The 26,907-nt window shown below is 42.6% G+C and overlaps 1 protein-coding gene across 3 annotated transcripts in view; it reads right to left on the bottom strand.

Moving 5' to 3' along the window:
* Positions 1-8,787: 8,787 nt before the first annotated feature.
* The window catches only part of LOC111979020 (zinc finger protein 521-like), a 149,028-nt gene continuing 130,908 nt past the window's right edge, over positions 8,788-26,907 (bottom strand). For all 3 annotated transcript variants that reach the window (XM_024009298.2, XM_024009300.2, XM_024009299.2), the window contains 2 exon segments: positions 8,788-10,576; positions 26,477-26,592. In XM_024009298.2, the coding sequence (XP_023865066.1) occupies positions 10,547-10,576; positions 26,477-26,592 (146 nt within the window). In that variant the 3' untranslated portion in view covers positions 8,788-10,546.

Raw genomic sequence — 26,907 nt, 5'->3', positions numbered from 1 at the left:
GAATGAAGTGTACAACAGCGTGTTCCAATTCCCGCCAATTTCCAGCAACTTCACACAGCCATTGAAGAGGAGTGGGACAACATTCTACAGGCCACAATCAACAGCCTGATCAACTCTATGCGAAGGACATGTGTCACACTGCATGAGGCAAATGATGGTCACACCAGATACTGACTGGWTTTCTAATCCATGCCCCTACCTTTTTTCTTTCACGGTATCTGTGACAAACAGATGCGTATCTGTATTCCCAGTCATGTGAAATCCGTAGATTAGGGCCTAATTCATTTATTTCAATTGACTGATTTCCTTACATGAACTCAGTAAAATCTTTGAAATTGTTGCATGTTGTATTTATATTTTTGTTCAGGGTATTTAATTTAATAAAATTATACCTTTATTTAAACAGGGAGTCACCATTGAGACCAGGGTCTCTTTCACAAGGGAGCTCTGCATATACAGTGATCTCGGAAAGTATTTAGACCCATTGACCCTTTCCACATTTTGATACGTTACAGCCTTATTCTAAAATGGATGAAATTACATTTACTCCTCATTAATCTACACACAATACCCCATAATGACAAAGTAAAAACAAGTTTTTAGAAATGTCAGCAAATGTATTAAATATAAAAACAGAAATACCTTATTTACATAAGTATTCAGACGCTTTTCTATGAGACTCGAGATTGAGCTTAGGTGCATCCTGTTTCCATTGATCATCCTTGAGATGTTTCTACAACTTGATTGGAGTCCACCTGTGGTAAATTCAATTGATTGGACATGATTTGGAAAGGCACACACCTCTCTATATAAGGTCCCACAGTTGACAGTGCATGTCAGAGCAAAAACCAAGCCAAGGAATTGTCCGTAGAGCTCCAATACAGGATTGTGTCGAGGCACAGATCTGGGGAAGYTTACCAAAACATTTCTGCAGCATTGAAGGTCCCCAAGAACCCAGTGGCCTCCATCATTCTTAAATGGAAGAAGTTTGGAACCACCAAGACTCTTCCTAGAGCTGGCCGCCCGGCCAAACTGAGAAATCAGGGGAGAAGGGCCTTGGTCAGGGAGGTGACCAAGAACCCGATGGTCACTCTGACAGAGCTCTGGAGTTCCTCTGTGGAGATGGGAGTACCTTCCAGAAGGACAACCATCTCTGCAGCACTCCACCAATCAGGCCTTTATGGTAGAGTGGCCAGACGGAAGCCACTCCTCAGTAAAAGGCACATAACAGCCCGCTTGGAGTTTGCCAAAAGGCACCTAAAGGACTCTCAGATCATGAGAAACAAGATTCTCAAGATTTAACTATTTGGCCTGAATGCCAAGTGTCACGTGTGGAGGAAACCTGGCACCATCCTACAGTGAGGCATTGTGGTGGCAGCATCATGCTGTGGTGATGTTTTTCAGCTGCAGGGACTGGGAGACTAGTCAGGATCGAGGGAAAGATGAACGGAGCAAAGTCCTTGATAAAAAACTGCTCCAGAGCAATCAGACTGGGGCAAAGTTTCACCTTCTGACAGGACAACAACCCTGAGCACACAGCCAAGACAACGCAGGAGTGGCTTCGGGAAAAAGTCTCTGAATGTCCTTGAGTGGCCCAGCCAGAGCACGGACTTAAACCCGATCGAACATCTCTGGAGAGACCTGATAATWGCTGTGTAGCGACGCTCCCCATACAACCTGACAGAGCTTGAGAGGATCTCCAGAGAAGAATGGGAGAAACTCCCCAATACACGTGTGCCAAGCTTGTAGCGTCATACCCAAGAAGACTTGAGGCTGCCAAAAGTGCCTCAACAAAGTACTGAGAAAAGGGTCTGAATAGTTAAGGAAATGTTTCAGTTTTGTAATAAATTTGAAAAAAAATCTAAGAAACTGTTTTTGCTTTGTCTTTATGGGGTATTGTGTGTATATTGACGAGGGAAAAAAACAATTTGATTGATTTTTGATTAAGGCTGTAAKCTAACAAAATGTGGAAAAAGTCAAGGGGTCTGAATACATTCTGAAGGTGCTGTTTATGACTTACAAGTATGGTTACAATTAATTTGCTCTGTTATACCTACCCTTTAGAATGACTGATAGCAGCAGTGAATCTATTTAATTATTAAGTGTAGACTGCTAAAGAGTCATTCACATGATAGCACATTGGTCATAGTCAATGACAAATATGGAAGCTAAGCAGGGCCTGGTTAAAACCCTGGCTGGGAGACCCAAGGGATAGCTGTAGTGAAATCAACTGTTCAGTAGGAAGTGTTTCTCAACCATTTGTTTTTTAACCATAGAAATGTATACCTGAAAATGAACATTTATACACAAGTATTGTATTTTTGTTATACTATTGTCATGTTGTTTTATATGTTGACTTCCAAAAACAATGTGTAATCTATAAGGAAAGCATTTATTTTGTAGAGGTCACATTGTCAGAACATACCATTTTCTTATACTATTAATAGATGACTCATATAATTCACATATTTTGTTTCAAATGCGTAGTGGCGGGAAGTAGTTTGGGGGTGGGGGGGCTGCGATTTGGGGGATGCAGATTCAAATGTTTTGCCTGCGCTGAAGACGTCTGCTAATACAGGACTAGTAAAGACCCAGTGCACTACTTTCGTGAAATTGTTTAACTAAATGTATTTGAGTCTGATAATTATCTGTAGAAAACAGATAATTCGATAATTATTGTGGAGTATAAGAACACTTGCTTGTATTTTTTCCAGTTTCTTGAAATACTTTGCAAATGAAACTTCCCTGTGGGAATTGAACCCACAACCATAGCATTGCAAGCACCATGCTCTACCAACTGAGCTACATCATCTCATCACAAAACTCTTGATGTCTCAATGTACTCAATTAGTGTATAGTGCATTTTTGTCTTCATGATGATGGAAAGTCTGCAGGTATAAAACTAGATGACCAGCCTATGTACAAATCAGCATTGTACATTTACATTAAGTGGTTTGTAGGATGGTAAATTACTACAGCACAAAAAGTGGTTGTTTTCTATGTTATTTGATCAAGAAAATGATTTTATTTGATGTGGATGTTTTGTGTCTTTGCCCATAACTTTGCACCTTTTGATGTAAATGTTTGAGGACAGGGTTTTGTTCTTTCTGGATTCCATTAGGATGAGAGTCGCAGAAAAGGGGACAGGGCAACAACTCTTACAATTCCAACTATTGAATCCTGCAAGATACTATGCTTAATGAATTAACTACCTTTTTTTTATGACACAGCGGACATTCTGAAAATATTTTTTTGCCCTTGCTACAGATGTCTAAATCGGTCCGCCAATACTAGTATATATATATATACTTTTTATTAATATATTATTTTAATTACGATTTTTCAGGGGATGCTCAGCACCTCTACTTCCTGCGGCTATGCTCAAATGTCATACCATATAAACAGTGCTGCTTGAAAGTACGTGAGCCCCTTTTTTTTGTTTTTACTATGAAATCTTCAATAATCAGAACCAGTCTTTTTGATCTGACATAACAGGTTTATATTTACCAATACTATATGTTGGTGTAGAGGAAATCAAGCGTGTAGTAGAAAAACAAAATAAACAAAATATTTAGTGCAGGTGCAAAAATAAGTAAACCCCAAGTTGCATTGGTTAAATCAAGTAGGTAAGTAGATTCAGGTGGGTAAATAACTGGGTACCAAATGAACCAATCAAAGGAGAGATTGTTAGGAAAGAGTTTGGGCGGGGCTCTGATAAATAGAGATAAGAAACCTGGTCTGTTTGGTATTACCCAGCCAAAGCATACCCTYCTGAGAGGAAAYGAGATCTCAGAGGACATCAGGACGAGGGTCGTGAGAGCACATCAGTCTGGGGAAGACTATAAAATAATCTCAAAAAGATTTATGCTCCAGCAATCCACTGTAAGGGAAATAATTTACAAATGGAGAGCATTTAAAATGGCTGCAACTGTGCCTAGAAGTTTACGCCCTTCCAAAAAAATCCCCAAGAGCCACAAGAACAATAATAAATCAGTTAAAAGTCATCCCAAACATAACATCTAGAGATTTGCAGACCTCCCTTGCTGCATCTCAGGTAACTGTGCATGCTTTAACAATAAGAAGAACACTGAATTGAAATGCCATTCATGGGAGGGTTACTAGGAAGAAGCCTCTGCAGTCAAAAAATAACCAAACTGCCCGTCTTAACTTTGACTGAGACCACTTGGACAAACCTGAAGCTTTCTGGAAGTCCATTCCCTGGACCGATGAGTCCAAAATGGACCTTTTTGGTCACAATCTATACCGCTATGTTTGGCGAAAACCCAACACTGCCTACCACCCAAAAAACCTTATCGCAACAGTCAAGCATGGTGGTGGGAATGTCAAGATCTCAGCTGCTTTTCCTCCTCTGGACCTGGATGACTCCGCATCATTAAGGGAACCATACATTCTGAGGTATTACCAGGAGATTCTTAAACAGAACGTCAGGCCATCAGTCAAGGAGCTAAAGCTGGGCCGAAAATGGGTCGTCCAACAAGACAGCGACCCAAACCATTCATGCAAATCTACCAAAGAATGGCTCAGGAGAAAGAAGATTAGTTTTTGGATTMGCCAAGTCAAAATCCTGACCTAAATCCAATCGAGATGCTGTGGCAGGACCTGAAGCGGGCAGTTCATGCCAGACACTACTCAAACCTCACTCAATTGGCTGTAAGAAGTTCTGTAAGGAGGAGTGGGAAACAATCCCTCAAAACAGATGTCAGAGACTGATTACTGACTACAGGAGACGTTTACTCCAAGTTATCGCTGCTAATGGAGGTGCCACAAGCTATCGACTGAAGGGGTTCACACATTTTTGCACACATCAAATCTGAGTTTCTGTTAAATAAACCACTTTTGTTAAATAAACAATGAAAATATATCKTTTTTTTTGTTTCTGTCATTTACTTGGAATGTCTTTATTACAAATTGGGGTTTAGATAAGGATTTTATATCTTTATTTTAATATATTTATAGCAAAATCATGACCAGCCCTGTAGGGTTCACATACTTTCAAGCAGCACTGTATGTAGGAAAATGATCACAATCATGTATTCAATTGTGTTTGTCACATAAGTCATGTAAGTTAACACATATACAAATACACCACTGACATACATGTACAAGGCAAAACAAACAAAATCTTCCCAAATACTTAGTAGATTACTTATTACAAATAATCTTCTTTTGCCATTAAATATTCTCATTTGATTTTCGTGATTCTTTTCTATATGGGGCACACTCACTAAAATATAGAGTATATTACTAGACATATCAAGTTTGACACAAAACATTCACCAGAGAAAGAAGGAAACGAAAATACAGTGAATTGGAGAAAAAAATAACAAAGGAGGCCCCTTTTCACCCAGATTCAATTGGACATGGAGAGTCAATGACGTCCATTTTGCTGACACAGTTTTGGAGTGAAAAGATGGCTCTCTGGGCGAGGGAGCAGGAGAGTTAGGGAGCAGTGTGAGAGATTGGGTTACCCCAGACTGTCCCCACGGATCCCCCGGCCAAATGGATCTGGATCTCACGCTTGGGCGCACATATTGAATGCCATAAGAGGTCTCCCAGGCCCCCTTCAGTGAGAGGAATGCTCAGCCTAAACCCTGGTCAGTTTTCACAAAATCATTTTTCTTCCACAAAAGAAGAAGAAACGACAGTAAGGAGATGCTAAGGGAACACAAAGAAGCAAAGAAAGAGTTCCATGCTGATGTTTGGTGTTTGTGTTTTTTTCAGAGCCAAAACAGTGCTTTTTCAGCATGCTGGATACATACCCAACTAGGTTTCATTATTCTTTCATGAATCATACACTACAGTGCGCCTGTGGTAGTAGAGGTCAACAGACTAGAGAGCTTCTCCTGCTGATTCTTCTTGCACTGAAAGTACAGTACAGTGCCTTCAGAAAGTATTCACACCCCTTGACTTTTTCCACATTTTGTTGTGTTACCAAGTGGGATTCAAATGGATTTCTAACATTTGTAAAACATTCATAAAAAATGTAACACTAATATATCTTGATTCGATAAGTATTCAACCCCCCGAGTCAATACATGTTAGAATCCCCTATGGTAGTGATTACAGCTGTGAGTGGGTAAGTCTCTAAGAGCTTTGCACACCTGGATTGTGCAACATTTGCCCATTATTCTTTTCCAAATTCTTCATGCTCTGCCAAGTTGGTTGTTTATCATTGATAAACAGAGATGAGGTAGTCCTTCAAAAATCATTTTAAACACTATTATTGGACACAGAGTCCATGCAATTTATTATGTGACTTGTTAAGCAAATTTAGGCTTGCAATAACAAAGGGGTTGAATAGTTTTCAGCTTTTCATTTTTAATTCATMAGTAAAAAACATTTTTTACATTATGGGGTGTGTATGTGTTTTTTACATTTTATTCAGGCTGTAAAAAAAGGGGTGTGAATACTTTCTAGAGGCACAGTATATGTGTGCAGCCATATTATGGAGGATCAGCCCAGTAAAGCAATCTCTATAGAGGCCGTGCAGGCCATATGGTCCAGCACTTGCTGTCGGAGACGACTGGGATCTGTGTAATTATATTGCTTTTAAACGAGCCCCTGAGAGTGCCCTTGCCAAAGCGCCCACAAAGTCTCACTCTTGGGCAGGAGACAGAAAAACACATTTGTGTATTAATTTGTGTGTTTGTGTGTGTGTGAGAGAGTACATGTGCGTAAGTGTACATGTGCGTTTGTGTTTTTCATTGCTGAGGCTGGCGGGCGAAAGGGAGGCCGCAGTGGTTCCGATGATACGCCTCACAAGTGAATTTAATTAAATCATAAATATGAGCTGGAGGCCGCCACCCAATTTAACGTAATAGATGATGTGGGCCAGTCCATCTCTGGCAACGCAAAGTTCTGGACCCGTTTAGAATGCCCTTGAAGCTTATTAAAAGTGGCTGGCATGAGAAGACGCAAGCAAAGTTGTTTAATGGCTGCCCAGCTTGCATTCTGCTTGACAGTCAGAGGAAGGCCCCAAAAATTGTRCAAGACTCCAGCCACACAAGCCACAGACTGTTCTCTCTGCTACCGCWCGGCAAGCGGTACCAGTGCACCAAGTCTGGAACCAACAGGACTCTAAACAGCTTCTATCCTCAAGCCATAAGACTGCTATCAAATTTCTACCCGCTGCTGCTACTGTGTATTATCTATCCCGTTGCCTTGTCACTTTAACCCTACCTATATATACTGTACATAGCTACCTCAATTACCTCATACCCCTGCACATCGACTCGGTACTGGTACTCCTTATATATAGCCATGTTATTGTTATTCGTTATTCACTGTGTTAATTCCTCGTGTCACTATTTATTTTTAGATTTTTTAAATCTTTAACTCGTAAGCATTTCACTGTTAGTCAACATCTGTTGTAACACTGGTGAGAATATCTATTCCATTCCATTTCTGAATTCCATTTCAATTGGGAAAGATTGTCAGTCAGAAAAGCACAATGAAGAGGAGTCAAAACAAAAGGCAGATAAAACCTCTACATCAGGTAATACAAACCAGATACCTGATCAGCATATCAATATAAGTGTTCATTAGGTTACGGTGAAGGAGAATCCAGTGAAGTAATTGTCCTCGACACGTGCACAGATAAAGTGACATTATTTCGCCATCGTGATCAATAGTCTTGTCTGGACAAGATTGTTTCTGTGACCAGTCAACCATCCTACAGACAGACCAGAGGGAGATGCTATGTGTTATATATTTTCTTGTATTGATATATAAAAACAGCAAGCAGGAGAAACAGTATACGATGTACAAATTAATATTCCCAAGTGCTGACTTCTTTAATCTATATATTTCAAATCTTAATTTTGGTTTGAAAAAAAGTGGTATTGATCATCTTATTGAAAACATAGCAAAAAGTATTTCAGAATCCCACCCCATGTACTATCAACATCTTAGTAAAATGTATACTTTTTGATGACAGACTCATGTCCCTGGTCATAACAGTTATTTTCGACTTTCTGTTTTTCATCTCATTGTTATGAGGATTCATCTGTAAAGACAGACAGATGTTACTATATGGGGCTTTGTCCCATTCAGTGCAGACATAATTTCCTTCCAGTGGTCCCCTGGAGAGCTGCAGGCTCCCTAATAGGCCTGGTGCGAGGGTGTGTGGAATGGGACCGCACAGGGTGATGGGTAATGGAGTCATTAATAACACAGACCTCCCTTAAGATCCTCAGATGTTCGTTAGGCAGAAGCCCCGATGGAACCAGGGGAACGGCAGGTAGCCTAGTGGTTAGCGCATTGGGCCAATAACTGAAAGGTTGCTGGATCGAAAACCCTGAGCTGACAAGATAAAAATCTGCCGTTCTGCCCCTGAGCAAGGCAGTTAACCTGTTCTCCTGGTAGGCTGTCATTGTAAATAAGAATTTGTTCTTTACTGACTTGCCTAGTTAAACGAAGGTCAAATTTTAAAAGGATGCAATTTGATTTAAAACCAAAAATCCAAAGTAAGGTTTTGAAGATGATCATGTTCATGCTGTCAAGGGCACATCTTGTTACTTAATCAAATTAATTGACACAACAACAACACACACACACACACACACACACACACACACACACCACACACACACACACACACACACACACACACACACACACACACACACACACACACACACACACACACACACACCCACACACGTGAGCACAAACACACACACACGTGAGCACAAACACACATACACAAACACACAAATGCACACTCACGCACATACACACGAAACACACAAATGAAGGGCCATAGGAGCCGTTTTCTCATACATTTTTAATATTTTATCACATGTGCAACACAAAAATGAGGTCTGCCAAATACAGAACTCCATATTTGTACAATAACATTTGAATAACATCAGAGAAGAGAACTGTCCTTTTGCTGCAGCAGGAGATGGTGGTTAATTTCCTGTAAACTGAGTATGAACAATTCTCAATCAAAAGGTCAAAACATTAAAGTTTCATACAAAAGTGCATCTCAGGTTCAATGAATGCAAAAACATTTACATACAGATGTGGGATCTTAATTTAATCACATTGTTGTTGCAGGAKATTTCCTGCATATCAGGAAATGAAATATTGTAATGTACTCAAGGTTTAAAAAGGCTTCTAAAGTTTGTCTTGATTTGACTTGATTTTGAATTGATTTTTCCTAACCAAAAYATGTATCKACTGCTACAAAAATGTTGATTAATTATAATCCACACAATAATTCACATTTCCTGTTGCTGCAGAATTATTTTCCTGCTGTAAAACTGGTCAAATTAAGATCCTACATCTGTAACAGATTGATTTATATTGGTGTATAATAACGCCACAATGGCTTCCAGCTTGAGCAGAGAGCAGAGCAATGGGATACCGCAGGAAACGAGGAAGGAAGGGGATAAGTTGGGAACTCTTCAGGAGAYCCCAGGACATAAGTTTCATAAGCACATCCCTACAGAGAGACTTAATACATGTATAGTCTCCACAATGACCCCAAATCAAAATGGATGTATTCCCCATTGCAAAAAAAATCTAAAATACAAAGAGCTAACAAAAACGAGAAGAAAAAAATTCCAGTAATCTCCAGGCTTGAACGAGCAGTAAACATTAATAACAGAATTGTACAGGTTTAAATCAGTGGGCTGGAGATCCCCCCCATGATGCTCTAGGAGACACAGGGGGGTTCACGATGCCTCTGTTCCCGTGCCAACCAGAGGAGCTAGCTGGCCTTTCCAAATCTGTGTCACTGCTTTTGCATATATCAGAACCCTATCCTGTTTTTCCTTCTTTTTTTCTCTTCCTTTCATTGGAACTTGCGCAGGCAGGAGGACCAGATTAAATGCACCATTCAGTCCTCAGCTGGTCTTCTAGAAGGACAACCATGTTGGAATGAGACCCGTGACGTCACAATGTCAGGTTCTGCTGGTGATCAAGCACCCTGCTACCRGCTTCAGTAACGAGTGACCAGGTCAGGATAGTGTCCACATACAGGAAATGGGCACTGATGAAAAGGGTCCTGACTGACCATACCACAACTTCCTGTTCCCTACATAATAATACCCCACATTGGCACCCTGTTTCACCAACACATTGTTGATGAATTCCACCTCTTCTGACTGACAGCGGCATTGTCATTTTTTTTCTAGTTCTTTTTTTGGGGACAAACGGTTTAGAACTGTACAATGGCAAATACTGTATAAGACTGCAATATAGCTGAAGTTATTAAGCAACACATGAACAATTTCTATTTACAAAGATAGTGGGCATGTTTTGTTGAAATAACAACCAGTCAAAGACCAGAGCTAAGTTTTTCTGTCCTTTTTTCACCCCTCTGTCTTTCATCCGTCCTTTTTCTTTTTGTGTGTGTGACATGTTCCTTCCCGATGTGAACTGAATCCAAAGTTCAGTGCAAAAGAGCCAGTGGGATATTGCACTGAAGGTGGCTGGAGGACCGACCGGGTCAGACATGATTCTCCTCCTCGCCGTATGGTTCTCCTCTCCTCCTCAGGTCCACTGATAATCTGCCTGGTTAACTGCTGTGCTGAGTCAACATGTGGTTCTGAAGTGGAGGAATAACCGAGAGAGAAAGAAAGGAATGAAATTACTGAATCAATATCAAATTCAACACAAGGACATTTGATTTAATTCAACATTTTCTCAATTTAGCAAGTTTGAATTTGAACACTTCATAACCTAAAATGAATAATTGATTTTCATCAACATTAAGGCAGACTTTAATACTGTAGAATTCACCATTTCTTTTCAGAGGGTTAGTGATTGACGTAGTGTTGTGAGTGGTGAATGTCATGTTGTGGGTTTATGTGGTGTTTGCATTACCCAAATCCAATCAAAACCGAGCAGCAGTCAATAGTTATATGGATCAATATGTCCTGGGATTAAATATGGTTAAGTTCTCCACTGGCACACTGACACGTCACTGCTGAGCTGACAGCGTCTCCCTCCCTCCAACATCTCAATCCCCAACCAACAATACCAACATCAGACCAATGGCTGTGGCCATGGAAACAACAGTTACCATGTAATACCCGTGATGGAATATATGAATCACCATATTAATAGACATGTTTACATAATGTGTACTGGAAGTGTAACTACCGTAGAATAACAACAGGTCAATTACACTTGGGATTCAGATGCAGCAATTAGAGATATGTCATATACTACAGAAAAATAAGTACAGGATTTCTGAGGATGTTTGAATATCTTTACACACGCACGCACGCACACGCCGGTGTGGTGAGAGAGAGTGGTTGTAGCGGGGACAGCTGTGCCAGCTAGGTTTTTTTAAAGGGAGGGAGTGTGTGTGTGGACCAGGGGGGTGTAACTGGTGTCCCTGATGGGCTGAATCCAGGTCATCTTTTGAAGTGACTGCTAATCCCTTTAATGCAAACCACATGCCCCACTTGCTGCACCCTGTTAAAAACACGGCCTTGGACTCTCTACACTGGCACGGACAAGACACACCTGTCACACACTCATCAGCACGCATGCACGCACTGACACCGATTATACACACAAAAAACACTGACATTCAAACACACCCACACACACATACACAAACGCTTACTCTGGGTAAGATTGAATTATCTTTGAATAAACAACACGGAAAGAGCCTGAGCCATGAAGGTGAGTTTAGCAATGTACTGACTAGTGTCACCTTCAGTCTTATCAACATAGCAGCATCCCTCAGGCAGGCTAGGCCTCGTCCATTACTCCCCTCCACCCCTCCCTCTTTACCCTTTCAAGTGCCTCCATACAAAGCATTTAAACACCTCGACACCTTTCCTTTCAGCCGGAGCGATTACTTTCCGACAGGTGGGATAATAAGCTGTTTGACGGGGGGCAGGAGGGAGTGTGACCCCTGGAAGGGTTAACCTCGGCTCACCTGGGCCCCCGTATGGGCCCCCGTCTGGGCCCCTGCACTCCCTTTTAAAGAGCCGGCCCCGGCCTTTCCTCTGTTTCCCTCTCTCTCTCTTCCCTCTCTCTCTCTCTTCCCTCTCTCTCTCTCTTCCCTCTCTTCTCTCTGTGAAATAAAGCTCCTTTAAGTGAGTCTGGGAGGAGACTCCCCACGGGACGACCACCCCTCCCTCTCCCCTCATACCCCAGTGAAGACATCCGTGGCGTTGCTGGGGAGGGACAGGAGCACGGCAACCTTATTAATGAATGCGGCCCATTACCCGTCAGCCTGGCTCCTCGGTGACTCACAGATGCCCCTGCAGTACGTGACTTCAAATGGCAGGATATTGACATGGAGCGAGCAAAGCGGTTGGGAGAGGGTGTGTGTGTTTTTTTTTGTCTGTGTGTATGCGATGTGTGCCTGTGTGTGTAAGAGAAAGAGTGCGCCTGTGTGGTGTGTGTGTGTGTGTGGTGTGTGTGTGTGTGTGTGTGTGTGTGTGTGTGTGTGTGTGTGTGTGTGTTGTGGTCTGGACCCCAAAGGAACGTAGCTCTGGATATAATGTAGGGCTCGTAACAGCTATTAGAGGGGAAAATACCCCCCCTGGGGAGTACCCCCGCCCATCCCCGTCTCAGCTCTGTCTGACACACACTGCATTCTACCTTTTCCTAAACATGCCAGGAGTTTTCTCACTGAGGGCTTTTCAAGGACGGTGCTAAACGACTTCAGTTGCAGTGGCAGCCATGCAGGCTGGAGGGAAATAGAAAGAAAGAAAGAGGAAAAAAAAGGTTAAAAAGAAAATGATACTTACCTCTGTGGATATTGAACTCACAGATGGAAGAGAGACACTGTTCTGTATATCAGTGAAGACCACAGAGAGAGAGAGAGAGAGAGAGAGAGAGAGAGAAGAGAGAGAGAGAGAGAGAGAGAGAGAGAGAGAGAGAGAGAGAGAGAGAGAGAGAGAGAGAGAGAGAGAGAGAGAGAGAGAGAGAGAGAGAGAGAGAGAGAGGAGAGAGAGAGAGAGAGAGAGATGGAGAGGGAGAGGGATGGGGCGATAGAAAGTGAGGAGATGGAGAGGAAGAGAAGAGAGGGATAGAGGAAGAGTTAGAGAGATGGAGAGTTGAGGTGGAGAGAAAGAGTTAGAGGATGGAGAGGAAGAGGGAGATGAGAGAAAGAAAGTGAAAAAATAATAATAACAACTGTCATTGCATTTCCACTCCATAATTTAAAACAATTCTTGAAGTAGTTTCTGGCCAATGTGTGCAACCATTCACTCAGTGTAATTCAGCCAAATATGTTTGGGGTCACTTAGACATTTTTTCGCCATTAAAATAACATCAAATTGATCAGAATACAGCGTAGACATTGTTAATGTTGTAAATGACTATTGTAGCTGGAAACAGCAGATTTTTATGGAATATCTACACAAGGCGTACAGAGGCCCTTATCAGCAACCATCACTCCTGTGTTCCAATGGCACGTTGTGTTACTAATCCAAGTTTATCATTTTAAAAGCTAATTGATAGAAAACCCTTTTGAAATTATGTTAGCACAGTTGAAAACTGTTGTCCTGATTAAAGAAGCATTACAACAGTCCTTCTTTAGACAGTTGAGTATCTGGAGAATCAGCATTTGTGGGTTCGATTACAGGCTCAAAATGGCCAGAAACAAAGTACTTTCTTCTGAAACTCGTCAGTCTATTCTTGTTCTGAGAAATGAAGGCTATTTCATGCGAGAAATTGCCAAGAAACTGAAGATCTTGTACACCGCTGTGTACTACRCCCTTCACAGAACAGCTCAAACTGGCTCTAACCAGAATAGAAAGAGGAGTGGGAGGCCCCGGTGCACAACTGAGCAAGAGGACAAGTACATTTGAGTGTGTAGTTTGAGAAACAGACTGGCAGCTTCATTAAATAGTACCCGCAAAACACCAGTCACAACGTCAACAGTGAAGAGGTGACTCCGGGATGCTGGCCTTCTAGGCAGAGTTGTAAAGAAAAAGCCATATCTCAGACTGGCCAATAAAAAGAAAAGATTAAGATGGGCAAAAGAACACAGACACTAGACAGAGGAACTCTGCCTAGAAGGCCAGCATCCCGGAGTCGTCTCTTCACTGTTGACGTTGAGACTGGTGTTTTGCAGGTATTATTTAATGAAGCTGCAAGTTGAGGACTTGTGAGGCGTTCATTTCTKAAACTAGACACTCTAATGTACTTGTTTTGTCACAAACTGAAATMAGGAAACKAGGAAATGGCAGAGCTATTTCTGCATAATGCACAATTCATAACAGATTGATTGACCCAATCCCCGAAACTCCTTACCCCACATCTCCTTGCTACCCCCATCTCCTTTCTCCCCAACCACCAATCTCCCCCCAATCACCCAACTTTCTTACCCCCATTCTCCCCTCTCCCTTACCCCCCATCGTCCTTCTTCCCAACCACTCACTGGGCTCCACCATAAGGCTGTATGGCTGTATTGCAGGCTGTAAGGCTGTATTGCAGGCCCCAGTTACCAGCATAGCTAAGGTAAAACCCTTAGTAGTCAATTCTCCATTAAATTAAATTTTACTCTGATCAATAARGTGCACCCGCCTCTCTCCCTAGTGAATACTGTGTCTGAGAAGCCTCTTCTTCTTCCTCTCTCTCCTTGATCGACTGGCTCTCTGCCACTGTTAACCCTCCATCCGCCTTCTTTCATCTGATTACATCATATCCCTGCAACGCCCTTGGGGGCAGAGGAAGGAGAGYGGGGAGAATGCCCGGCAGGGGACCTGTGTACCCATGCAAACAGGTGCAACATGTTTTAGGAATTTAACAGAGAGAAGAAGAGGGAGTGAGAGCGAGAGAAAGAGTGRGAGAGGGAGAGGGGGAAAGTGCATGCAGGCTGGGGAGTTGATTTATTAACTAATCATTCTTTATGTCGTTTCCCATTCCTCTGGTCTCCATCGATAGCACCGGTCTGGGCTCCAGTACGGCAAGGCAACAGAGGTGTGCCTGTTACATCAGCTCTGCAGAGGAAAAGGCCAAACGGATCAGCGGCCATTTTGAACCTCTCATTTACTCCTACACATTGAATCTACAAACTACCCAAAACAGACAGTCAAGAGTGATGAAATATTTATGAAATCTATCAAAACTTTTGGCTCGTAGCATAAAGTTAGTTGATAATACATATAGGCAAAACTCTAGCAGGACTAAGAAATCATCTGACACTGTCATTCTTTTTGGTTGTAGCCTGGCTTATATTACCCAGAGTTCTGCGTTTATAGAGTGTTCAGAAAGCTGATAGAGTGAACAATAATGAGTCTCTAAGCTTGGGTCTTGGGGGACCCCTGAATCTCGGGGAAAGTCGAGGAGAAATTATATTATACAAGTGTGAGGCCAGGCAACTCAGAGCACTTAGACCAGGCCAGGTGAAAAACATCAGATCCATTAGGCCTCAAAGAGTCATACTTCAAATGTTAAACATTTGTTCTCACGTTTTATGAGCACCAATTCACAACACTAATCAGGTTTCCATCCAACCTTTTTATGCGAGCAAAGTATGTTGGATAAAAATGTCACAACAGGCCTGATGGAAACAGAACATTTGTCGGTAAACGTTCCAAATGTGGACATAACAAAATACGCTAGACAAGGTGGGATCTTTTTGTGTCGGTAAAATTAATTATGCGAGAAATGCCGGTGGAAATGCTTTTATGAGCAAATATTGATATAATAACCATCATATCGAAGTCAAATTGGAGTCCCGCGATGACATGTAGTGCGGTCCTCCCACTACGACTCTTCGGGAAAGCAAGCATGTTATGATGAACTTCACAGTGTGGTGAAAGTGCAAGGTGCTGAGATTGATGCTCCTTCCCAATAAATATAGAGGGTCTTATTCTGGTGACATGGTCATCGATGCTTGGCTGCCATTTGAATCTTGCTGTTTTGTCCATAATAATCTCATCAGGTAAGCTATACCCACACTGTATCTGCCAGCTGTTGGCTAGAGTACACGTGCCAATACCAGATACGCTATAAAACTAAAACTAAATTGTGAGAAAACCCATCAGTAGAATTGAAAATGTGATGTAAACCCATTTAACTTGTATTTTTTATTCGGTATATGGGAATTTAATCGCAAAAGGTATTTCTATTTGCACTACGTCATCGGGCACAGCCTTTTATCCGTAACAAGTCAATTTGATGGAAACATCTCTGGTGGGAAATGTGCATATTGTTTTTATGTGGATTTTAGAATATTTGCATAAAAATCAGWCGCCAATTGGATGGAAACGTAGCTACTGAGTAAATCATTTACTACAGAATAATTTAGGGAGTTATAAAGGACTCAGAAGTCAAGTAAATTTGATTTGCTACATTTCAACGGACATTGAAAACCCAGGCTTTCCAAACAATTAACTTTGGGCCATGTAATGTATGAACATGAACTTTTCTTCTAAATCATACATTCATATCAGCAAGAGATTCTACAGATTCTAGTTCTCCCATTTCTTCTGCTACATGTATCCAAATCAAATCAAATGTTATATATATGATGGGATGTATAGACATTATGGACAGTATGTGGATAGAATAAATAGTATATCTGAAGAATACATGGATAGAATAGCAATAGTTGAATAGGATGACCTTGACTAGAATACAGTATATAAATATGAAATAGGTAAAACAGTATGTAAACATTATTGAAGTGACCAGTGTTCCATCCAAGACATCCACCATTTTGCTATTGTCATACATCCCACAGCCCTAGTAGCGGCAAGCCATCCCCATGTCTAGTCAGTAGCAGCTAGCCTCCCCATGTTTAGTCAGTAGTGGCTAGCCTCCCCATGTTTAGTCAGTAGTGGCTAGCCTTCCCATGTTTAATCAGTAGTGGATAGCCTCCCCATGTTTAGTCAGTAGTGGCTAGCCTCCCCATGTTTAGTCAGTAGTGGCTAGCCTCCCCATGTTTAGTCAGTAGTGGCTAGCCTTCCCCATGTTTAATCAGTAGTGGATAGCCTCCCCATGTTTAGTCAGTAGTGGCTAGCCTCCCCATGTTTAGTCAGTAGTGGCTAGCCTCCCCATGTTTAGTCAGTAGTGGCTAGCCCTCCCCATATCTAGTCAGTAGCGGCTAGCCCTCGCCATGTCTAGTCAGTAGTGGCTAGCCCCCCCCCCCATGTCTAAGCAATAGCAGCTAGCCCTCTTCATGTCTAGTCAGTAGTGGCTAGCCCTCCCCATATCTAGTCAGTAGCGGCTAGCCCTCCCCATGTCTAGTCAGTAGTGGCTAGCCCTCCCCATGTCTAAGCAGTAGCAGTTAGCCTAGGGCTGTGGCAGTCATTACATTTTGTCAGCCGGTGATTGTCAAGCAAATAACTGCAGGTAATTGACTGTTCATTAACATAAACACAATTGGTATCGCCTGGCTTCCACGAATAGCCTACAATCCAATGATGCAGACCTTTGGAACATCTACATTTWAAAAAGTCTAATAAATCTATATAATATATAAATCTATATAAATCCATTATTTATTTTAGACAGGTCTAAAGAAACATAATGTGAAGAAAATGTAGTTGTCCTTATGTTAGGCCCTGATCTGGCTATGCCATATGGCTGTGGGCTACACTAGTGCATTTGGAAAACAATATTTGCTTAGAATTCCGTCGCATTATTTTATAGTAAGAAGAAAACAATTGAACATAGCTGAATAAAATAGAAAGGATATTTTCTCCAAATGATTTGAGGGAGTGCGCACATGCGGCTATTCTGTGTTGAGCAGTTAACAAATAAACAGGTGCTCCTATATGCTTTATTTAGAGTTATTCATGCAACTTTAGTTGTGATACAAAGGTTGGGCTATATGTTTTGATTTTTAATACATTCTAAGGCTGCAAGATGCGACTGTACTGATGATTTGAAAAAAGTCGCATGAAAGGCATGAGCTCTGCTTTGTTTTTTTTGCGCAGGTTGCACACACTTCATCAGTCTCTCATTCACAATTTGACAAACACAATAATCCATGCCTTTTGCGGCCAGTGGCCGTTGTGCTCTTGGGCTGAATATAATAATTATAATTCCCTTCTCCTGGCTGCATGCTCCGAAGCACCTCTCACTCACATGGCTCTCTCAGATAGCTAAATTCTTATTAGCCAATGCCCGTCACGTGATCGGGTCTTTCTCACAGGCTACAAGTGACACATCGGGGATAGAACTGCGAGTGTCCTTTCCAATTCCCAGATGCATATTGAAGATACTGCATAGCCTATAGCCTATAGAAATGTTTCGCAACATGAGCTCATGGGCTTTCATGAAGTGTTTGATTAGATTTTCGATTACATTTACATTGATGAGTGATTAGAGGGACAATAGAATGCTGAGTACCAGGCAGTTAACAAGTTTGGTAGGCTACTAATGACCATCAGCAGCATCAGAGCTTGGAGAAGCCTAATCACCGTGACTAAACGATCACGTGTTATTTGACTGCCTTCAAGACTCATGACCGGATCCTGTCTGAGTATTGATTGTGTGTTGACTATTACCTGTGTAGCGGTAATACGGTCACCGTAACAGCCCTAGGCTAGCCCCCCATGTCTAGTCAGTGTGAGCTGAAACTACCTCTCTGCTCGTAGCTGTCATAAGTCTGCTAACATAGCTGCATCTGGAGCACAGGGAGCAAGTGGAGCGCCAAACCACAGAGATCCAGCCGCAGCACACTGCTAGTCATCAGTCAGGAGTTTAATTAAGGCATAAGAGCAGAGCAGGCTGCCGCTGAGCTATGCTGAGACAAAGACCTCACAGGTCTCAGAACAGATAACAGGTTAAAGGCCCAGTGCAGTCAAAAACGTGATTTCCTATGTTTTATATATATTTCCACAATATGAAGTTGGAATAACACTGTGAAATTGTGAAAATTATGATAAAATGCTTGAAAATACCGCCTGAAATTTCCGGCTGTTTTGGTTTGATGGAGTTTTGGCCTGCCTGGTGACACCACCAGGAGGTACATGAGTTAATAGACCAATAAGAAACAGAGTTGCAAACCTCCACTCCCCACTCAGACCACTCACAGACAGTCTTATTATTGCTTGCTCTTTGTTAAGAAGCTATTTGTATTTCTCTATGACCATTTTAATTTAAAACAATCACAGTAAGGTACTTAATTGTTAACCAGAAATGATTTGATATTGAAATAAAAACAGCTGCATTGGACCTTTAAACATGAACACTGGGCTGCTTTAAGAGACACATATATGGGTCATGCTGTATCTGAACTACGAACACAAAGAACTGGGCAAATTATATTCCATTCCACAAAGCACTAAATAGCCATTGTGTTCTATGGTGTTTTATTGTGTTTTCCACTTATTGTAACAAAACTGATCATATATGACCTGTATATGTGAAGTTCACCCTTACGACCAGACAGAGCAGGCCCATGCGGTCCCAGTACTACGTTCCCTGGGTCCCGTCTGAGTAGTGATTGTGTGTTGACGAACACAAGCCAGTATTGACTCAGTTCCCCTTTGCTTGGAGTGAGCCTCATTCCCCACTGTTGGCTCGTCCACTAGGGGTGTAATCCCTTCCTGTTTGGCCTCAGGCCAGGCTTACTGCTAGCCAGTTTAGCCAATGAAGAATACAAACAAATAAATAAATAAAACTAGCAGCTGGCATTCTCCACAGTCAACACTTATCAGGCCGTAGGGAGAGGTGACCTCGTCCGCTGTTTGGCCACAACCACCACGGTCTCCTTGGTAACCGACTGTCTTGTTTGAAGTGTGGTGCCTGGGGACTCGTGGACATTCAGTACAGCTCTGGGGCTAGGGTGGGGAGACTTTGGTGTGTGTGTCTGTGTGTGTGTGTGTGTGTGTGTGTCTTATTAGCCTGGCATGTGGTTATGTGTATAATAGCTATGTAATAAATGAGTAATAGCTGGAATTGTCTGGCTGGATGTACAAAAGACCTAAAACAACGGTGAAACCCTTCTCTTCTGAGGTGTAACGAGAAAAGACAGACCACCCGATTGGAGGGCTAGTGTGCTTTGTTCCTCCAAATGATACTCATTACCCTGTCTAAGTAGACAAGTGAATGGTGCTAGAAACCCACTATGGGGTGATCCTGCTGTTTGACTGAGATAGCAAAACAACTGCACAACCGCTGGGTTATTATGGAGCCTCATTATGTGAAGAGACTAGAGAGCAGGAAAGAGAGAGAGAGAGAGATGGAGAGAGAGAGAGATGGAGATAGAGATGGAGAGAGAGATGGAGAGAGAGAGAGAGAGAGAGAGAGAGAGAGAGAGAGAGAGAGAGAGAGAGAGATGGAGAGAGAGAGAGGGATGGGGCGATAGAAAGTGAGGAGATGGAGAGGAAGAGAAGAGAGGGATAGAGGAAGAGTTAGAGAGATGGAGAGTTGAGGGGAAGAAGGGAGGTGGAGAGAAAGAGTTAGAGATGGAGAGGAAGAGGGAGATAAGAGATATAAACAGGGCGAGAGGGAGGGAGCTGGAGAAAAATAGAATGTATGTGAGTGTGTGAGGGAGATAAAGAAAAAGCAAGTGAGCGAGAGAAAGGGAGAGAGAGAATAATCCAAACTGATTTCTGAGGTGATAGCTACAAAACACAGATGCCTTTCCCCACTAAAAATGAAGACTATGACTTAAGAACCCAATTAAGGATCTTTCTTAGGGGAGCCATCTTGGGAAGTAGATGGGGGGATGGGTCTTGGTAGGACATGAGCCCTGGGCTACACAGACTAATTAGACTGAGGCAGGGGGGTGGCAGGGGGGTAGAGGGGATGGGATCCAAGCCTGTCACTGGGAGGGAGATGGGTTCCATGGAGCTCCACATGTCAGTCCCAGAAACTAAACACAATTACTCTCACATTTAACCACTTCACTTAGGGACAGGAGTTTGACTGGTGTAGGCGATGATGCTAAAGCACAGAAATCTCACTCATACAATACTCCTCTGGCTCTCTTGCTGCTATAGCTACTTCAGTGACAGAGTGAATTCTGGGAGCGAATTTGAGGCTACTGTTAGATTGAGCACTTCACGAGGTGAGAGTTGAAACTGTGATGCCAACAAGGAACAAATTCAGTCTCACGTTTAGCCACTTGTCAGAATATTCGCTTTTAACAGCCACACAATTGGTGTCATGTAACATGTATTTACGAAACGGAAGTGTCTAATAATTACTGTACATACAGTGTTTGAAAATAAATCCATGAGGAGATGTGTGATCGGATTCTGTGAGGACCAGCTATTCTCAACAGCAATTTGTAGAAACACGTTCAGAATCAGACACTTGCAAAGTGAATCTCCTTGACCAGGTAAATTAAACTTGTAATGTATTTCTCATCCAGTGTTAATGACATGCTTTATCAAAGTTGCAGAAAGTCAAATAAAAAGTATAACAGAAGCGGTTAGGGAACAGATCAACTCTGGGTGATGGATTTCAACACAGAGCATCCTTCCCTCTCTTTGTTTGGATTTAACTTCTCCCAGTAGTACAGCAAGCGGAGGAGGAAGAAGAAGAGAAAAGAATGCCTCAAAGGCTTCTGGGAGTTTTTGTCATGTCTCCCTCCAGACACTGTGTTTGCATGCACACATCAGACCCACCATGGGAGAGGAAGAAAACAAAGACACATACTGTACACTCACACTCACACACCGCACACGGCATGCGCACACACACACTCACACACACACACACACACACACACACACACACACACACACACACACACACACACACACACACACACACACACACACACTGCAGAGAGAAAATCCTCTTAGGATCATTAGGTTTGTCATGCTGTCTAATTCTGATCCACCTACAGTAGGAAAGTAGAACGCCACGACTGTGTTACGTCGGCGCCATTCATCTCACAATGTTTACGTCCCCTTTTACAGCGCTGATGACTGTTTGTACAGCATGTTTGTACATCATTATAAATAAGCTTAAATATTAATGATGGCGCTTCACAAACACACAGTTGTGCCCTTTTATTTATTTCAACCTTTTTGAAATGGTGACAGCACTGTGAGCACATGGGCGGATGAAGAGAAGAACGGCATGTCATTTAAAAAGATACAAAGAAAAGTTCAAACGCATGTGAAGCTGTCACACTTGGCAGATGAAGATAGTGTATTCTCAGAAAGCTAGGTGTTGGCAAGCCACTGAGGGCTAAACAAATGTAGATCAGCCTCAGAGTGGCGCGTGTTAGGGATATGGTGCACTAAAGGTGGGGACATATTCCAAATTCTAAATTCTAAAATCAATCTTCATGGGAATTGTAGTCCCAATTCGCAATGTCTGAATGATGCTTTGCCTCGTTTCGGTTTCTCAAAGTCTGCGAGAACCCACCAAAAAACATTGACAAACTTAAATAAATAATAATAAATATTAAATAATATTTAGTGTGATGACCGTCAGTTTTTTTGCTCTCGCAGACGTTGAGAAATCACTCTAATATTGTTAACAGAGTGGGCTACGCTTTACACATGCTATGCTATTATACATGCTAATGCAATACTATCATTAGCAATACAGTGAACCCATGGTGATTATTCTGCTTTATTTTCAAGATATCATATTTTTTCATTTTTTAATAGTATTTTCCCAAAAATTATGAATTTCCTTAATTAAAACACAAAAATCGGTCACTATTTGGCAATAACGGCCGTCACACACAGAGAAAGAAGGAGAATCTCACTTGTGAGGAGAGGAAGTACAACATGATACAGACATGCTCTTGTCACTTCTAGCACTCATTAAAGAGCTGGAGCTTTGGACCGAGCGGAGTCGTCTTTGAAGGAATCTTTTAAAAGACCCTCCAATTAAGGTGCGTGTCCTGCGGGTATCTAAGGAAAGGGAGAGAAGTCCTAGTATACCCACTCACTGTCCTCCTCTATCAATTGGAGCAGGACTTACAATCTCACGCCGCTCACTTCCAAGGAATGATAATGAAAGCGAAGGATAAAAAAGAGCCCCGGCTAAGTGGAACGGGAGGGAAATCTCATCCCAGAAAGAAATGCAATCTTCACTGTTGTGTAACTTGAATATCATTGTCTTGTCTTTGGAGGCTTAGGAGCACTAGGGTTCATCACCATAGAGAGGGAGGATATATCCCACGCATGTGCACTTGCGGTGGTATCGCAACACAAGCAGGCCAATGATGAGCTGCTGGACTTATGTGCTTCTTCAACAAATGAACTTCCAGTCATAGAAATGTCCAATTTAAGCTGTGGCTAATTCACTGCTGCCACCATCAGTTAATAGATCTGCCTCATTAATCCAGTACAGTAGCAAGCAGAGCATTGTCCATGGCTCAGTMCCTTATGTAACAAGGCAGAGAGAGACACATCCACTGAAGCTAATGCCAAGGGAGGAAAAAGTGTATTTTTAAGTTCGCCGTTGTATTTCAGCATGGCCACTCCTAAGTACCCACAAACCCCTGGCTTGTCCAAACCAGGGTAAGGGGTAGAGACAACCGAGCATGGGAGGGTGTTAGAGTACAATAGATTGGAGGAGAGGAGAGGCTAGAAGAGGATGTGTTTCCTACTCTTATAACTGTGTGGGGGGGTGTGCCGTAGGGGTGGTCAGTAGGGGGTAGTGGGAGGTTGAGTGGTCAGAGAGAGAGAGAGAAAAAGAGAGAGAGCGAGAGTAAGAAAGCGGATAAACCACACCACAGCTAGCCCTGTTAGCACCAACACTGAACCATTGGCCCTCCCCATCAGCACCTCATGAAATATCTCAAWGGGGTGGTCTATGTGTCTCAATGCTTGGCTAGAGAAAGAGAGAGAGAGAAATAGAGAGAGAGAAAMAGGGAAAGAGAGAGTGAGAGAGAAAGACAGCGAGAAAGGGAGAGAGAGCAGAGTTTCTTCTGGACTGTGGTTTGTGGGGCACCGAGGCCCAGGAGTCAGTCAATCTGTCCGGTCCGAGGGAGGCAGCCGGGCGGGGGTTCCTGGGAGGGCTGATTAGACGGATGCTCTCCCATCATCCATCTCGACAGGCCGGCAAAAATTGTCTACCCCTCGCAGGGTAGAGTTCACAGGGGGAGGCGATGGGGGAGGATGGGTGGATGGCGGGGGAGAGGGGGGAGGCGGTGCAGGAGAGGGGGGTAGCGCTGAATACCTGTCACAGCCTTTGGTCTGTTTCAGGGAATCTCAGCGGCAAATTAATAAAATATCATTGCTGCTTCCCTGTACTTGCCTACCGTGGCAGGCAGCTCTCCCTCTCCTCTCTCTCCCTGCCTGCACTAACCCCCTGACCTCTTCAGACTACTGTGAGAGATGAGGAGCCGAGGTAGCCAGAGAGTGGGCCAGAGTGTCAGGGTGGAGGAGGAGAGAGTAACTCAAAACTCCAGGCAGACCAGGCAGAGAGAGAAGCAGCATCTATCTCCTCACTGCTGGATGATGGCTCCACTAGAGAGAGATTGACAAATTACTTCACCATGTCAGGGAGACATTTTTGAGTAGTGATATAGTCGGCAAAAACAACAACCCGCAACAAACAACAACTCGTACACAGTACATAAACCTTGACTATATCTGGTATGTTGCAGTATGGATGCAGTAGAAAAGAGACATCTATATTTTAGAACACTCAGAAGATGTATCTTAATGGGAAATATTGTCCACGTTGTACAACACAAATTCTAGGTCTACAAAGAAAAATGTCCTTCCTTTGAAAACACATTTCTTAATTTCTTCTTGTAAACAAAGGAACCCCAGGGGGAGTTAGAGGTTTTGGTGTTTATCAACTTCTTGTGTGTCTGTAATGATGTGGATTTATGTAAATGTCGTAATGAATGCGTGTTTAAGTGGGAAAAGCCTTTGCGTGTAGGTGTAGGTGTGTGTGTGTGTGTGTGTGCGTCTTTGTGTGTAGGTGTGTGTGTGTGCGTCTTTGCGTGTAGGTGTAGGTGTGTGTGTGTGCGTCTTTGTGTGTAGGTGTAGGTGTGTGTGTGCGTCTCTGTTTTGTGTGTGTATGTGTGCACATGTGTCTTTCGGTGTGTGTGTATGCACCCATTGGGGGTTGCTTCTAGAGCATGCCACGGTACAGGTTGAATATGATGATCGTCTTATCCCTAAGCACAATCCATGCTCTCCTTTTCACAACCCACTGCTCCACAACAAAGTGCCATATGTCTTTCATGTTCGCTCTCCGTCTCTTCACAAAGGGTGTTAAACAATATAAGCACGAAACAACACCTCCGGGAGCTGGAGGATCACTTCATGCCCAAAAAATGTCAGAGTAAAAAGTTGGAAAAACATCCCCAGGTTATTTGAGATTGTTTACAGGTACTTGTAACAACCCTGGCTATAGCGAAAACACTCAAAACATTAGTTCCAATGACAGATGAAATTGGATAAATAAGATGCTGTGTTTGCCATGTTGTGTTAAGAGAGAGGACTCAATGCTAGCTAGGAGTTTGTTAGAAAACACAAGACTTGTTAGTTACTAATAATCCTTGTCTTCCATGACGAACCTGTATGTTGGAAGGTGATGCCTCAATACTTGTTTATTCATGGCTGTCTGTTCTGTAGACTCAACTGTCTGGTAGATAATGATCACATTCACCTTCCTCCTGGCACACCATGGCTCTGTGTTTACTGGCTGAATCTCAATATTAACATCTCCTGTCTGGTCAATGCTAAGCAAAAGCCCAGGATGCACCCTTACATCAGCTGGCTAGATGCTAATACTTAGCTAGCACCACTAATCCGACCGTGTCTGTGGTGGTTGGTGCTCGTGGTCAGTAGACTGGTGTTCGGTACTAGTGGGTTTCACAAGGTGCTTTTTTTAATGAGTGTTGACAATTAATTTGCTCTACTCAGATGGCTATATTTGTATATTTTAGGGTACTCAGTGCTCAACTACGAGGCGCCAACACACAATGTTTCAGATACAAGGGATTTGTACCAGAAACGAGGAAAGACATGGCATGTCCTGCCAGGGCACAATTCCCCAAAAGACGATTGAGCTGGTTGAAAACAACAGATGAAGACTGAAATAAAATAAGGCCTTTTAGTTTTGTTCAAGTACTCTGAGGACAGTGGGAAGAGATTGCTCGAAAACGGATTATCTCTACAACGTTGAGAGTTCATAAGAGTCCAAATTCTAACTTTGTTGAAGGGCAGATATGGTATCCCTACGGAAACAGATCATATTTAGCCATGAGTGTCTCCTCTGTGATTACGAGGCTGGGAAATGGAGGCATATTATTGACTCAACTGTGTTTCGGCCTCTATACAGTATAGTAATTACTCCCCAAAAAGCACATTCCCCTAATCCTTCTAATTCCAGATATTTTAGGTCTAATAAGCAAATCAAATCATTGTGTATCGGTTGATCACAAATTAGTTTGGAAACCAACTGGAGTAATTCCGTCGGAGTCTCCCATCCCAACCGGGACAGACAGTAGGCGAAATGAAATGTGTGTGTGCCTGCGTGGGCGTTTGCGTGCTCATGTGTACACGCACACGAGTGTGTGTATAGGTTTATGMGTGTGCTTGATGGTGGTGGTGACCGCTACGTGGCCTGTGTTTGGGCTCACCTGTAGCTCTGTCTGGAAGAAGAACTTCTGTGGGCACTGGGAGCAGTCGTATATCTTATCCTCCTGGCCATGGGCTGAGAAGATGTGCTGCTGGAGCTTACTGGCCTGGACAAATACTACAGAGAGAGAGAAGAGAGGAGAGAGGAGAGAGGGGAGAGAGAGAGAAAGGGGAGAAAGGAAGTGAGTATCTTCTTTGAGTAAAATATCTGACATTTTGCTAATGGAATAAATGGAGCTATCAGAATATAAGGGTAAATGCAAAATAATCCACAATGATATAGGCTAAATAAGAAACATAGAAACAAAGAACAGAAAGTCATTGCTATACAGCCGACATATATTGGTTAAGGGCAARGACAACAGATGCTAAATACGGGCAAATGAATGTGTTGTACTGACAATAAAAAGACATGATTATGATGTCAGTAACT

Source organism: Salvelinus sp. IW2-2015, linkage group LG19, assembly GCF_002910315.2.
Source record: "Salvelinus sp. IW2-2015 linkage group LG19, ASM291031v2, whole genome shotgun sequence".
Lineage (NCBI taxonomy): Eukaryota > Metazoa > Chordata > Actinopteri > Salmoniformes > Salmonidae > Salvelinus > Salvelinus sp. IW2-2015.
This window is presented reverse-complemented; position numbering and strand designations above follow the sequence as displayed.